Source organism: Tinamus guttatus, unplaced genomic scaffold (assembly GCF_059628265.1).
Source record: "Tinamus guttatus ecotype Peru unplaced genomic scaffold, ASM5962826v1 Tinamus_guttatus_pri_ptg000927l, whole genome shotgun sequence".
NCBI lineage: Eukaryota > Metazoa > Chordata > Aves > Tinamiformes > Tinamidae > Tinamus > Tinamus guttatus.
Genome location: NW_028289461.1, coordinates 751,651 through 766,820, shown reverse-complemented (window position 1 = coordinate 766,820; position 15,170 = coordinate 751,651). Strand labels below are relative to the sequence as shown.

At 46.3% G+C, this 15,170-nt stretch overlaps 1 protein-coding gene across 1 annotated transcript; it reads left to right on the top strand.

Moving 5' to 3' along the window:
• The first annotated feature begins 942 nt into the window (after positions 1-942).
• Positions 943-14,370, top strand: AMMECR1L (AMMECR1 like). Its single transcript, XM_088538121.1, has 7 exons — positions 943-979; positions 2,384-2,828; positions 7,013-7,123; positions 7,639-7,753; positions 8,500-8,590; positions 9,562-9,658; positions 10,899-14,370. Exons 2-7 carry the CDS (start codon positions 2,422-2,424, stop codon positions 11,008-11,010), a joined length of 933 nt encoding a protein of 310 aa, XP_088394247.1. The 5' UTR covers positions 943-979; positions 2,384-2,421; the 3' UTR covers positions 11,011-14,370.
• Positions 14,371-15,170: the final 800 nt, after the last annotated feature.

Below are 15,170 nucleotides of genomic sequence, written 5' to 3'. Positions count from 1 at the left end.
ATCACTTTCCTTAATAGGATTCCTGTACTGACCCTGACTAGACTTTTATATAAACTGGCATTCAAATATATTATCTAGCTATAAGCACCATCATCCTGGAATAGTAATTTCAGCGTCCTCTGTGCTGAGACTGTTTCACTGCTCAGTATCAAGGAGGAAGGAATTTGCTGCACCTTAACTGGGTTCTGTAAAGTGGTCGCTTTTTACCTTTCCCCGGCTGGAAAGCAGCAGCAGTCGCCGCTGCACCAGCGCTCCTCCGGCCCTCAGCGTAACACAAGCCCTTCCCTCCGGGCCCGGGCGGCGCCGCTGGGAGCCGCGGGAGGCCCGAGGCCCCGCGCCCGCTCGCCACAAGATGGAGGCGGGGCGGCCGTTGGCGCCGGCCACCGCGGCGGGGGGGAGGGGGTGCCCCGGCCCCCCCCCGCCGCGCCGCGCAATGGATGCGTCCGGGCACCTGGGGGTGACGTAGCAGCGCGCCAGCCAATGGCGGGCCGGCCCCGCCCCCGGTCACGTGAGGGTGTTCCCCCGCCCCCCCCGCCGGGTTCCCTCCCGCCCCCGGCGCTGTTTGTCCTCGCACGTGCGCCGTGTCACGTGACGACGCGGGGCGGAAGTCCGCTGAAGCATCTATGGTTTCCGGGCGGGGGAGGGAAGAGCGCCCTCCCTTCTCTATGGTCGCGCCGGCTCCGCGGGGCCGCTGGGAGGCTGGCGGACCGCGCGCATTCCTCGCGCATTACCTCAGCGGCGGCGGGAGGCTGCGGGGGAGCGGCGGAGCTGCCCGCGCCGCCCTGGACGCGCGCGGCGCCCGCGCCCGCCTCTCCGCGCCGCCCCGCCCGGCCCATGGCCCCATGAGGCGCGAGGCGACGGCGGGGGAGCAGCAGCGGCGGCGCCGGCTGCGCTGAGGCCGAGGAGGAGGAGGAGGAGGAGGAGGAGGAGGAGGAGGGAGAAGGGAGAAGCCGCGTCCGGCCCCGGGCGGGAGCGGAAGGTGGGGGGGGGCGGGGGGGCGGGAAGGGGTTAACGGGGCCCCCCGGTGGCCGCCGGCGCCCCCTGGCGGCGCCGCGCGCGTCGGCCTCGTCCCCGCGGCGTGCAGAGCCCCGCGCCCTTCTTCTTTCTTTAATTATTATTATTATTATTATTTTTTCCCAAGTGGAGGTAGCCCCTAGGGACGGCGTGGGGCGGCTCCTCCATCTCCGCAGCTGTCCCCGCGGCCGTTATAGCGTAACTTATATTTTTGGTTCCGAATCACGCTTTTCCTTTGTCTGAGTTACCCTTTTTTGTGCGGTTGGAGATGAGAGCGGGATGGGTGATTCTCCCTCTGCCTCGCGGGTTGTCCCCTAGGCCGGTTACCTCTCTCAAAGCCTGAGGGCTCTGCTCTCAGAGATGTGGGTCCCCGCAGCTCCTGCACCGGCACTGCTGCCGCTCCGGGCCACATCCCACTGAGGAAGCCTCACGGATGAAGTTGGGATCCTCTGCATGTGCGGAGAACGAAGCGGGAGGAGGGGGCACCATAAGATCCAGCGCTGCCCATAGTGGGTTTGGGGCAGTTTCCCGCCCCCGTTCTGCGCGCGTGTCCTCAGTTCACCCGAGGCCGGCACAGCACCAGGCCTCGCGGCGGCTCCTGCTGCCGCCGGCGCCCGCGCTGTGATGCGCGGAGCCAACATTCCCTGTCTCCGTGCAACCCTTCTGTTTGCCGGCGCTTCCACGGCTGGGCCGCGTCGCTCTGCTCGGGCTGCGCTCCGCGCGTCCCCCGGCCCTCGAGGCGTCTCCCCGCGGGCACCGCCGAGCTTGGCGTGGAAACGGATGCGTTTGCCCTAGAAAGTAAAGGCGGCTCCTGGGGCTTGGGGCTGTCACGCAGGAGGCGCGGGTGGTTGGGAGTGGGGAGCGCAGCGCGGGTGCCACGGTGTGAGCCTGCCACCCTTGCCCTGAGAACGGGCAGGGAAACGCGTTTGGGGTGGTTACAGGGCAGCTCAGTTGATGCTGGTGCAGAGACGTCAACGCCCAGGGGGTGGGTGGTCCAGAGAAGCTGTGAATGGGACGTACAGGGATATACAGATTGAAGAAGTCTGCGTGTGTTTTCTTTTTTTCTTCTTTTCCTTCCCCAATTTCACTTCCCTTATGACAAGACTGACTACCACCCTTTTTTTTTGTCATGCGCTGCCTGTTTTTGTAAACATTCAGTAAAGCTCACCTTTGTAAGTATGATTTTTCCCTCCATAAGAACTCCCGCTCTTTGCTGAAGTGATCTTAGCTGTGAGCTGCAGGGGATTTCTCCCCTTTTTGAAAGACAAACCCTCTGAAACCTTAGCAAAAGCAAGGAAGTGGCTGTTGGCTTTTCACCTGGTGTAACGCGTGTGTTGCTTTCTCTTTGTGTCCTCCCTCTTCCTGCCAGGGTTCTGCAGTGCCCCCAGCAGTGAGTTTGGAATCAGGATGGGAAAGAGACGCTGTGTCCCTCCACTCGAGCCCAAGCTGGCAGCTGGCTGTTGTGGGGTGAAGAAACCCAAGTTGTCTGCGAGTGGGAGCCACAGTCATGGGAACCAGGCCAGCACGGCGCCGGGCTCCAGTTCAGGTCCTCTTCAGAACCACCAGCATACAGATGGGAATAATGGAAGGGAGAACGTATCTGACTTGACTTTGGGCCCAGGAAATTCCCCCATCACTCGGATGAATCCCACTTCAGGAGCTCTGAGCCCACTTACCCGGCCCAATGGAACTGCCAACAGCACCAAGAACCTGGTGGTGACAGCGGAGATGTGCTGCTACTGCTTTGATGTTCTCTACTGTCATCTCTACGGTTTCCCTCAGCCACGACTTCCTCGATTTACCAATGACCCCTAGTGAGTAAATCCACGTGCGGCAGGAGAGCTGGGGAACCAGCTCCTGGAGCTGTGATTTTCTTGGGCAGGGAGAAGGGTTTTTTCTGGGGAATTGGAAGACTACGCAGCAGGGAAGGGGGGCGTTCTGCTGCCTGCTTGGTCTGTTGGAGACAAAAAGGTACCTGTAAAGTGTATGAAAGAGTAGAAATATTCTGTTGTAGTTGTTGATGGAAACTTGCAGAGCTTTGAGGGGTGGTGGCAAGCGGAGAAGGGGCTTAGTTCTTCAGAAGCAGAGCTTGGCTAATACCCAAGGGAGCCTGGTGCTTCCCCAGCTCCCTGTCTGCTGTGGGCCTGCGAGGGTGCGTGCTGGACCAAGGAGCACTGACCTGCTTCATGGTAATGCTATGCTAAAGCTTGCTGCCTTCTTTGTGATAAGGTTTCTTGCCCTGGAAGAAACTAACCATGGCATGCGTGGCATAAAACTGTGCTAAAAAGAGTGAATGAAACTGAAATTAGAAAGTTTTCAGAAAACAAAATGATGTAACTAGTTTGAAGGGGGATCAGCTTCTGATGCCAGGCACTGAATTTTTTGAAGGGTTGAGGGAAGAGGCTTCCTTCAGCTAGCAGCACAGAAGGGAATAGACTAAGAAGTGGTGAGAGGTCAGGGCTGGTCCTGAGACAGTGAGCTAGGGAGACTTGGACAAGGATGCTCACAGGGGTCTTTGGGAACCCAGGTTAATGGGGTTAGCAGGGAGGGAAACCCAAATTTGGTGGCCCTGAGAGTGAAAATGTGGCTCTCTTGCAGAGGAAGTGCTAGCTGGACCACGTGGGGAGAAGTGGAGAGAAAACAAGAAGAGAGGAGGGTTGTATAAGGAGAAGCCAGGAGATGGGTTTGTGAAGAGGTTACTTCAGCGTTTCACCCTGACGTGTAGCTAATGCCTCTCTGAGGGTTGAATGTCTGTGTGTGATAATATTCATGTTGTTAAAATGTTGGGTGGAAGAATTGTGCAGAGAAAATCAATGACAGAGGGACCCAAGTCTTGCTGAGGGGCCGGCTCCACCATAGCTAAAATAGGAAGCTGTTCATGTCTGTAACTTAATGGATTTTCAGGGGATGCAGGGGGCCCCTGGTTAAACAGGCGGCGGATTCGCTGTGTGCGCCGCGCGTCCCCCCGCACCCCGGCTCGCGCGCTCCTGGCAGGGCTGCGCTCGCGCGGCCTCGTGCTGCTGAGGCCCGAGGAGCGTAACCTTGTACGTGCGAGTGAACGGAGAAACGCTCCGCGCTGGAACGCGCCGCAGCCCTAGGGACTCCCCGCGCCTCAATGTTCCTGCCGGTGTTTTCATACGTGATCTAATTCAGCTCCTTTTCAGAAAGGATACATTAGTCTACTTACTATTTTGTTGCTTGAAACACAAAGCGATTTTATTCCATTTTTAAATGAATAAGGGATGTAATTTTATATTGCTTCAATATTTTGGCCTGAGTAGGCAGTTCTAGTTGGCGTTTGTTGCTTCTGTTAACTATTTTTAGAAAGGGAGTTCTTTCCGGAATCCCAATTGTTTAAATTTTATGCCCAGATTACAAAAAGTTTAAAAGCCTTCATTGGGCAAGTCCTAGGTTAAGTCTCTTAGGTCAGCACTCCATAACAAAACCAACTCTTCCTTTTCATTTCCCCTTTGTGCAAATGCCTAGAGTTTTTTGGAGGGGGTACCCATTTTTGGATGAATATGGGTAAAAGATTACTCTAAGTTTTCTCAACACATTGTGGGAAATAGACTTCTCACAGAATGGGCTATGAACAAGTAGTTATTGTGAACTGCACCTGCAATTTGTCAAGTTAATTTATTCCTCAGGTGCAGAAAGAAACATGCTTTCAACAATGAAAGACTTTAGAATACTGAAGTTTTAAATACCTCTACAAAGCCATGTACTTTTTTATGCCTTGGTTGTTATGACCATGGTGAAAAGTTCTTAAAGGGGTGCTATCTCTGAAATCAGTGTTCTGAATGTAATTATCCTGTCATTTCTGGTACTATATTTTCTTTTACAGATGCATATAGCTGTGTCACAGTTCAATGGAAATTTTTATTTATTAAGGGAGGGAAAAAGTGAATTGGATACGTAAACCTGTAATACGAATCCAAGAAGAGAAGGAACTGACTTTAGATTTGTATTCTCTCAGTGATGCTTTCCATTCTCTTGCTTCCCTTTTGTATCTGGGATGAATGTCACATGGGCTAAGCAATGGTTTCAAAACTGTAATTCGATTAAGCTAAATTTTCAGTGGGCTTGTGACTCTCCTGTTTCTCATAAATGGCTTTTGTAAGTTTAGTAGTTTTTTTCTGGTAAGCTTTTGAATCTCTCCTGTACATCATTTCTGTCTTCTATTTCAACATGTGGTAGCTGGATGGTGATACAGAGGAATGATACCCTGAAAGTGCCTTGACGAGCTGTCGGAAAACTAGAACAGAAAATTCTGTGTTCTTGGTCAGCAAAACATGAGGTGGCTGATGGTGGTGGTGAAGGAATGGTTTAGCTTCTTCTTTGGGCAAGTTCTTCCATTTATCCCCTCAGGGCTATTTGCTTGCGTGTACTTCTGCCACTGGTCACAGTTGGTAACTAGATTCTGTTAATGGATTTATCCTGTGATCCAGTATTTTAATTCCATTGTTGCTGTGAGGAGCATTATGGGGCATTACTTCATCACTACAATTTAAATAATGCCACTACAATTTAACTGCTTATGCATGAGAAGCTGCACTGCTTATATTTGAGAAGTCATCTCTTCCTCTTATTTTTTTTTGTCTTAGTAAAATCAATTAGGGTTTTTTTTTTGATAATGTTCATTGCAGCAAAAATACACTGCTTATCAGCCTTCACAAAAATTGAACAAAGTAACTTTATATGCTCTGATACAGAATCAGTGCTTCTGTCTTCATATTTTACAGCTTTTGGCAATGATAAAATCATTTTTTGAAATTAAACAAGACTGTTTTGTATCACTTTCTTTTAAAGTTCAATCAGAAATCCATGAATAGGATATTGTGGCAGGTGGGGGTTGTTTTGGCCTCATCTCTTAGAATCACTGACAACCAACTTCATGAGGTTTGACAGCTTTCTCATTTATGGGGGGATTAGAAACTAGCACTTACTGTATTCAGTACTGCCTTCTGACAAAATAAGATCAGCTTCCCTGCCTTTATAGTTAGATCAGCATCATCAGTTGCCTTGCAGAGTTTTCCAGATGTTCAGGCATTCTTATAAATCTGTAACCACTTTCGTTACTCTTTCTCTCTATGACTGTTGCTAATTTCACTCAGTGAACGTGTTACACTTAGTAATCATAGTTTTCTTTACCTATTCACAGTACTCTTTGAATGCCGTTCTGACCTTGCTGTTTTGGGCTTACTTATGGCTTATCAAAATGAATTGAGCCTGCTGTTTTTTCATGTTCGATAATCTATGGTTATATCTGGAAATTCATACTGGTAGTGGGATAAGATATAATCTCTGCGGGATGTTTGAATGGGAACAATATAGTGATTTGAATGCCTGTTCAAAGGGGAGAGTTTGTGTAAATATAAATCAAAGGTAAGTGAAAGGGCATGTTTGAGCTGAAAGGATGCACCTGAAAGTTGGATCTTTGTGGAAATAACTCAGGGGACTTTCTACAACAACAAAAACAAAAACTAGGTTTGCTTTTTATCTGTTAGAAATAATTAAAAAAAAAAAAAAAGTTTCACCAAAAACCTGAAATATGGATTTGACGATTTTATCTGGGGATATATAGTTTGGGGATTTTTGGTTCAAAGGCACTACTATAAACAACTTATTTCCTTTCATCTATGTTAATTTCAGTATTGATTGTCAAATAAGCAAGCAGATGCTACTAAGGGAGCCCATTACCCCAAGGGTAATCTGTGGGGTTAAATAACTGCATTACTGCATTACTCATCTGAAAACAGCTCAGAGTCTGTCCAGGAAGGTTTTGGAAACTGGTGGAGAGAAAGAAATATGATAAAAAGATTGGGAGAGGTTGTTTATTGCATTCAGCGGGGTATTAGTGCTGGATTATGGGTGAGGAAAAAATGCATATTGGGGTTTATTGGAGAGGAGCAGGGAAAGCAAATGTGTGCCCACCTGCTCCTTTAGCCAGGAAGTACTTCTCGAGGCTGGAGTATTTCTGTCTTTTTTCCCTTTCCAGTCCACTCTTTGTGACGTGGAAGACGGGGCGAGACAAGCGGCTTCGTGGCTGCATCGGGACCTTTTCAGCCATGAATCTTCACTCAGGACTCAGGGAATACACATTAACCAGGTAATTACATTGAAAGTCAAATAAATCCAAAATCAGTTCAATTTGCTGGAGATCTATAAAGATTCAAGGTTGAGAGATTTTATTGGATTGACATAGGTTCAATTTAATACGGTTCACAATAAATTAAACCTGAGCATTGTATGGTAGTTAGGGGGAAGTAATTTCAGGATTTAGTGGCACAGCTTTGCAGCAGGTGAATTTTGGTTGACTTCTTTAAAGATAATGTCAAATCCGTCTTGCATGCTAATAGTTGTGACATCTCACATAGCACATTATCAGCCACATTAAGTAGAAGATGGCAAAGGGCTACTGTTTGCATATTACAGTTCATTAGATCATGAATAGATGCAAGCCACTTTCTCTGCTGTAACAAAGATAAAAATGTTGCACAGAGGCGTAATCAAAACAGAAGTAACCCCTGTAATCTGTGAAAGGCCCCAGCGTGGGGCGTAACTGAGCACCTCGTGTTTTGCCGTGGTGGTTGGCGCTAGGCACTGTATCTTCTCTTCCCCCAGTGCACTTAAGGACAGCCGATTTCCCCCCCTGACCCGCGAGGAGCTGCCCAAACTCTTCTGCTCTGTCTCCCTCCTCACTAACTTTGAGGATGCCAATGACTACCTGGACTGGGAGGTGAGAACAGGTGCACTTGGAACTCTGCATCACTCTCTCGTTCCGTTTGGGTTCGGGTTAGTACATGGTAATGTGTCTCCTTTGTTACAGGGGTGTCTGGGCATCGAAGGAATAGGGGTGGGATACTGGAAGGGAGGAAGATGATGGGCTAACATGGCTGGGTAGGGATCTTAGCAGAAATAGAGGGGAAACCATTTTTTTTTATGGATTTGGCCCAACAGGGGATAGGTCTAGATATGTATATAAGCAGAAGCCTGGGGAAGTATTCTGGTGCTGCCAATAGAAACTGGGCATAGAAGTAGTAGTTTAGACCTAAGGTGTGGATGAGTTTTAGCACTGTGCATGAGAATGCATTTAGTTTAGGAAGGATTAAATAGACTTTATGGTTGGGTTAGTTTGGTCATGGCTCTTGTGCAGAGATCCTTGTCTTTCTGGGCCAGGGAAAGAGAAGGAAACCATCCTGCCCAGAGTCTCTACCTGGCTCGCTTCAGGAGAAGTGGCAGGGAGACGGGTTGGGCTGGTCCGGGAAAGGAGGCAGAGGCCCTTGGCACTGCTGCTGGGAGAGTGGCTCGCACAGCCTCTGAGAAGGACGCAGAGAGGGGAGGAAAATGCCACTGACCCAGGCAAAAGCTACAGCCATGCCGGCCAGTGAGGCAGAGGTACTGCAGAGTGGTGAAAATAACAAATCAATCATGGACTCGGTCCTAGCAAACACCTCTTATTTGGCTGTTCATTTCCATCTCTAGGTTGGGATCCATGGGATCAGAATAGAGTTCATCAATGAGAAAGGTGTCAAACGCACAGCCACGTATTTACCTGAGGTTGCTAAGGAACAAGGTGGGTTTGAGATGGCAACCAAACATATCAGTGCCTTCTGTCACAGAACTGGGTAACTTAAATCTATGGATTTTTGGCTTTGGATTGCAGTGCTTTCCACATAGTAATGCCATGGAGCCACCAGGCTTAATCTGGATAACTGACACCTGATACAGCTGCTGCTGGGTTTTCATCTGGCCTGTCTCTCATCCCACATCCATGCACAGTTGTATCTTAGTGTAAACATGTTCTAGGGCTTAAGAAATAAGAGGATCTCAAAATATGGACCTTCCAGCTTCATTCAGCATTGCATCTTTCCTCTTCTATGTTTCTCCCACCAACTAGGATAACTGCAGGCTGCACAGCACCAACAGGAGAGTCCCTTTCCTCCTCATTCTTGCTAAAGTAGCATCCTCCAGATGAGGGCAGGAAACAGGGCCCCTCTGGAGCACACTTCCCACTCAAATTAGTAGTGGTGACCATGGTAACTGCTCAAAATATTGCCTCCTTTCCTCCACCTAGCAGAGTGGAGTTGTCGCATCCTCCTGGCTCTGGGGCAAAAGACTAAGGTAGGAATTTTAACTCTGATCTCTCACATAGCAGTGCACTGTGCTATCACTAGAGCATCAAGCTGATCCCAGTTTGTCTATGTAAAGAGCTAAGTATTACTTTATTTTAAGGCTGAGAGAGCTAAACTTGAGTGCCATGCGGTAAAACAGGTTGGGGTGCCTGCAATAGAAGCAAGGTGCAGACCTTTGTAAGAAGAGAGGTTGTATGGAAAATGTTCCAAGAGGAGTTAAAAAGGGTTGATCTGTGCAGATAGTGTGCATGTATAAGGCTGTGTGTGTCCAGTTCACCCTTGGTACATATATAAAGCTCCAAGTTTTCTTGTTAACGTAGTTTGCTTTCCTAGAGGCCTTTTATGTGTCTGCTTTGTCTTTTCAAACATCATTTTTATATTGAAAATTTCCCTTGTTTTTCTCTTTAAACAGACTGGGATCAGATCCAGACCATAGACTCCTTACTCAGGAAAGGTGGCTTTAAGGCTCCGATTACCAATGATTTTAGGAAAACAATTAAACTCACCAGGTTAGCCAATGTTTTGGTTATTTAAATGTTTATTTTGTAGTGATTTTATGGGCAAGCTATTTCTGTTTGGCATAAGTTGTTACACTTTTAGATGAGAAATGTAAGCTGAAAGGCAATATTGTAAACGTCATGTCAGGTAAATAATATATATGGATGAAGTGTGATGCGCTCAGTCCACACAGGATGGAAGTGAGCATTTTTTCCTAAGAGACGTGTCACTGGTTTTTAATATAATCTTCCACATGAAAGATCAAAAGAAGCAGAACCTTTGAAAATTGACGAGGCCAATTCTTCTCTACCTTTATAACCGGCTTTCTTTTCTCATTCCGTCCCTGTGTAAATGCTGTACCTATTTGGAGGTGACAGCCCTCTTGAAATCAAACCATTCTCAAAGTTGGCTGATTTTTCAGAATTTGCTTGCTTTTCCATGCATCCAGCTGTCCTACTGATTCAGCTCCTTTTATGTCGGTAAAAATTGGGACATTCTGCTTTTGCCTAGGAACACCATGATTTTTCAGGTCGCTCCTTACTCTGGAGGAATGAAGTGGAAATGCAGTACTTTTGAACAGAAAAGGACAGGATGGAGTTTTTCAGTAAAACCTGGTGTAACGAGGGCTTAGCAAAGCTCACAACCATTTTGATGTTACCTGCTAGATGCTGTGCTCAGAAGCACATCTTCTCCTCCTCCAGATGTCTCTTGTGTCCCAAAAGGACTTGGCATTTTGTGGATTCTGAGTGCACATCATGAACTAGCTGCTTGCACTCCTCCGTAAAACCCCCTTTACTTGGTTCTCCAACGCTTGCTTTTGCTAGCCTTTCAAATATGAAGATAAACACAAAAGTAAATAATACTGAAATATGGCTCACTTCTTTGTCTCTGCAACTTTTAAGTCATCTTATTCCAGGAAGCATTTCTCACCTTTTTTCATAGCAAGCAGGTAAAAAGAACACAGGTTGATAGTCTGCTTCCTTGTGGCCAAACTGGTGCTTCAGGAGTCACTTTAATTACGATTGCCTTGAATAGGACTCAGCTTTTGGGACATGGAAGCACATCTAATTCAAGCTTAGAAAGGTTATCTCTCCAGACTAGTGCATGGGATGATACAAAGTATTTCTGAAGTCACGGAGTGCTGCTTTGTCATTGTTGGCTGTGAGCTAAAAGGGGATGGAAGTTTCCGTGTGTGCTCTCTTCACGTTGCAGGAGCCGTTGCCGCTCTTTATTCGTGTGCTGTTTCCGCAGGTACCGCAGTGAGAAGGTGACAATCAGCTACGCGGAGTACATGGCTTCCCGCCAGCACTGTTTCCAGAACGGCACCCTTCATGCCCCCCCCCTCTACAATCATTACTCCTGACACACGGCTGCATGACCAGTCCCACCCGCCTGTGGCTGCCAACGGCTACGACATCATTGGGGCAGATGCCTCCTCTTCCTGGTCCAGTTACTTCTACTACTGCACCATTTTATGATGCTAGCTTCCGTTGCCAAGCCTGCCGTCCGGCTGACCTGGGGGGAAGACGAGAGCGTGACAGAACTTGTGGGGCCCAAGCCTTATCTCAGCCTTCCCTCTGAACGGGGGTTCAGTTGGATTGGGGCTCCGTGTCTAGGGACTGTCGTGAGGTGCAGAAGACCTCCAGGAGTGAAAGTGTCACTTCAGATTGATCCGTTCCTGCGTGTTCCCGACACTCTGGAACCTCGAGATGTTTGTTATGGAAGCCCCCCAGATCAAGTAGGAGCATTCCCCTGGCAGCCTGGGCAACGGAGTCCAATAAAACATTTTTTAGGTTCTTTTTCATTTTTTTTTAACCTTTGGTATTTGTTGTGTACCAAGAGCTGATTGCAGTCCCCACACATCACAGGCGGACATTAGGATATGAGGAGGGCTGAACGTCCGGATGGCACCCCATCCTCATCGACAGAAAACTCCTGAAGATGTGAAAAACCTTTGGACGGTATGGTAGATGAATCTGTTACTTAAGTTAACCCCAGGAGATTTTAATTTGCAGATCCCACTATAGGTTGGATTCTCCAGAACTCCATTTGGTTCACAGTTTGTGGGTTTTTTAGGCAGTGCTTTGTACTGTAACCTGCTACAAAACAATGTTGTTATGGCTGTAAGAGAGCAAAACCTTAAACGCTGTCTATGTGAAGGAGAAGGTCCTTAGTTGTCCCTGCACAATCTTCTCTGTTACTCCTAAATTTTCTGTCCAAACATTTGTAACGGAGCCCAGTTGGATTAGAGTGGGCAGGGATTTGCAGGGCATTGCCTGTAGTCATCCCAGTGAGACTAGTGACTGAAACTTGTTTAATTTAAGCAGTCTCGGGGACCTTCCTTTTTATAGGACAGCCACTTTCTCGTGGGTGACTATGGATCCTGAAAATTGTCAGTATTCCAGTTTACAGCAGGACTATGGAATAAGCTACATAGTTTTGCTCATAAATTATTATACCGTTTGGTCGTTACCACATCAAGGCAAGGAGGGGGGGAAATCTGTATGACCCAGACTGTATGAAACTCGTGTGTACTGTGTATTTCTTCTGCTGTCATTGATGATTACAAGAAACTCTCTTCTAAGATGAAGATATCCGTTACCTGGTTGTCATTCTTAAGAGTCACTGAGGGATGTCATAAACTCTAAATTATGACACGCTCTCAGTGAGGTCACTGGATTTAGAAAATGACACTTGATTTCTGCAGATATCCGAAAGGTCAGCAATGATGAGGGAAGAAAACAGAAGTGCACAGAGTCATGGCTATTTGCATATATATTTAAAGTTTGTTTGTGTGTGGTAATGATGGCTTTGAGAGCTGGCTGGTGTTTAAACCTGGAGTTCTGATGAGTTTTCCCCCAGCATTGCAGGGGGTAAGCTGGATAGAAACCTCAAATCTGCAAAACCTGCATGCTGCTGCTCCCTGTGGTGCTAGTGAAGGGAGCAGAATCCTGCAGTTTTGCTTCACAGCAGTGTTGTGTCTGCTGCTGCTGGGGATAGAGGTGTGAGGGAAAGGAAGGGGTCCTGTTCTGAATAACTGTGCAATATCGACCCAGCTTGCCTCTGTACTGGGTCATTCTTACAAATTGCCACTTTTCCCTTGTGATGTTGTTGAAAAGCAATTGCAGATTAAGGGATTGTTTCATGATTTCCTGCTGCTGAGAATAAATCAGTCTTGTTACAAACTCGAGTGGTTTGTAATTACTCTCCCAGGTGCCGTGGAGCGACGGGGGGTGGGGGCCAGCTCTGGACACACCACTCACCTTTCAGCTGTCAAACAGGATGGTACATAGGGCTACACTCATTACTGTTCAAGTGTTCTATGTTAGAATTTAATTTCTAAAAGGTTTAAAAAAGCAAAAAAAATGGTGCTAAAACTTCACCCCTGGGCACGCTCAGTGAGACTGGTCATGCAGGCATATAGTGCCAGGCTTTTCAACTCTATTCTTTCTTTTTCAAATGTTTGCCCTGGTCTGTGTCTTCAACAATGTATAGTGTTTTCATTTATTTGAACAGGGGATGACTAAGGGGCGGGGTGGGGAGGGTTAGTTGTCATTTTTAAAGAACTGAATTTTAGGATTGAGTGACTGGTTGGCTTAAGCCTGAAGCGGGCTGGATGGTTTTGGTCGGGGGAGGCCTTATCCCCTCCCACTTCCATTTCCCCACTCAGTCTGTTTAAAAAAACAAACAAACAAAAAAAACGCCTCTAAATATGTACCGTGTTCTTGTCGTCTTGCAGTGAGAAGAGGAGCAGGCAGACCAGAAACACTGGTCTGCTGCCTAAGAACCAGGCGCTCTCAGCTTTAGTCCCACAAGGGCCCAGCTGTAAAAGCAATTGAGAAGCATGTCAATAGTGAAGCCATCTCAGAAAGACGTGTGCCAGGGACATGGGGGTCTCAGAAATAATCCCATTTCTAGATCATTACATGGCAGCTATGCATAAGGATGAAAAGTAAACTAGAAACAAAATGCATTTTCTGTTGCCTGAAGATGGAGGCAACCAAAATCAATGACCAATGCAATTTAGGAATTTCTCTGTGGTTACTTGGCTGGGACAGCGGGCTAGAACTGCGTTTGCTCAAAGCAGTTCTCACCTGGTTTGCTATGGATTTAACTCATCCTTAGTAGCAAGTGCCTTGTGGTCTAGAAGGGCTTATTCTCATGACAACCACAGCTGAGAAACAATCTCACTGCAATTATGAATTGTCTTTGTTTTACAGTAAATACAGGAGAATGTCTTTGATCACTGGAGTCTGTCAGTGTTGGAATGTTTCCACTGTGAGGTTCTTAAATTTTTCTTCATAATGTTAAACAGTCGATCTCAACTGAGGCCATTTCAGTTTGGAAAAGTTTTATCATCAAAATATCACATATCTACAATTTATAAGAACAAAAATATTCTGTAAGAAAATCTAAGGGTTCATTTTAACCTTTGCACCAGATAATTTGTTTTAATAGTACATTAACATCTGCATTCTTCACTGACTATTAGTGCTGTTTTCTGTTTGTATTCTGGAACCTACATGTTTGTTTTAATTTTTATTTTGGTTAATTTATTTCCTTAAGGCTGGAGAGCTCTTTTGACCTACAGTGCAGAGATGTCAGACCAATTCTTTGTATTACACTTGGTTGCCTCCTATCTATATAATAACTTCTGAGTGTAAATAATTGAACTCTATCCTCTAATGAAGTATTGTAGAGAATAAATCATAATGGATAAAGATTATTTGTACTGTCCTCTTTATGTGGTTTCTCATAGCTTTATGGGGAATAAGATGAAATCTTTCTCCTCAAGAAAGATTAAAAAAACATATTACACCATGTATGCATAGCAAGTCTCTGAATATTCTTCCACAATAATATTTTAAATGTCATATATAGAGGATTTTATGTAAATTATACTTAAAAAACACAGATGAAAAAAACATGTGCGCTTGTCCAATAAGGGTTATTAGGGCATACATTAATGGGAGCAGGTGACATTATTTCCAGATCTATGCCTATAAAACGGTAGAGATGGTGATGACTTGATGACAAAGGGATTTTGATGTAAGGATTCCTGATCTGTCGGGACTCTTGCCTATGTAAAAAATGGCAGGGGGGCACCCCCCACACAAATACTTACTGCGAGGGAGCTGAAGAGGGTAGGAAGGCCCGACTTTTTTCAGTCAGAAATCCTAACAGGATTAGAGAAAAAAAAAAGTATATTACAGAATACTCTATTCTGTTAATGAAACATCCTTACTATTAGTCTTTCTACATTTTATCCCACTGAGCTATTTGACAGGTGCTTTTTGTGAAGATCTGTGTTGGTACAGTTGTCACTATGTTCTTTTTTAAAACTGTGCCAGCACAGAATTTCCATGGTGAGTCTACCCAATAATCCCCTAATACCCGGTCTCTAATAAATTACAATGCTTTGTGCTCCAGAGTATGTAATTGAAAGGGCTCTTTTGATAATAATCTTTTTTTTTTTTAATCCATTTTAGGATATGACGAGTGAACATACATGAAACTACCTTT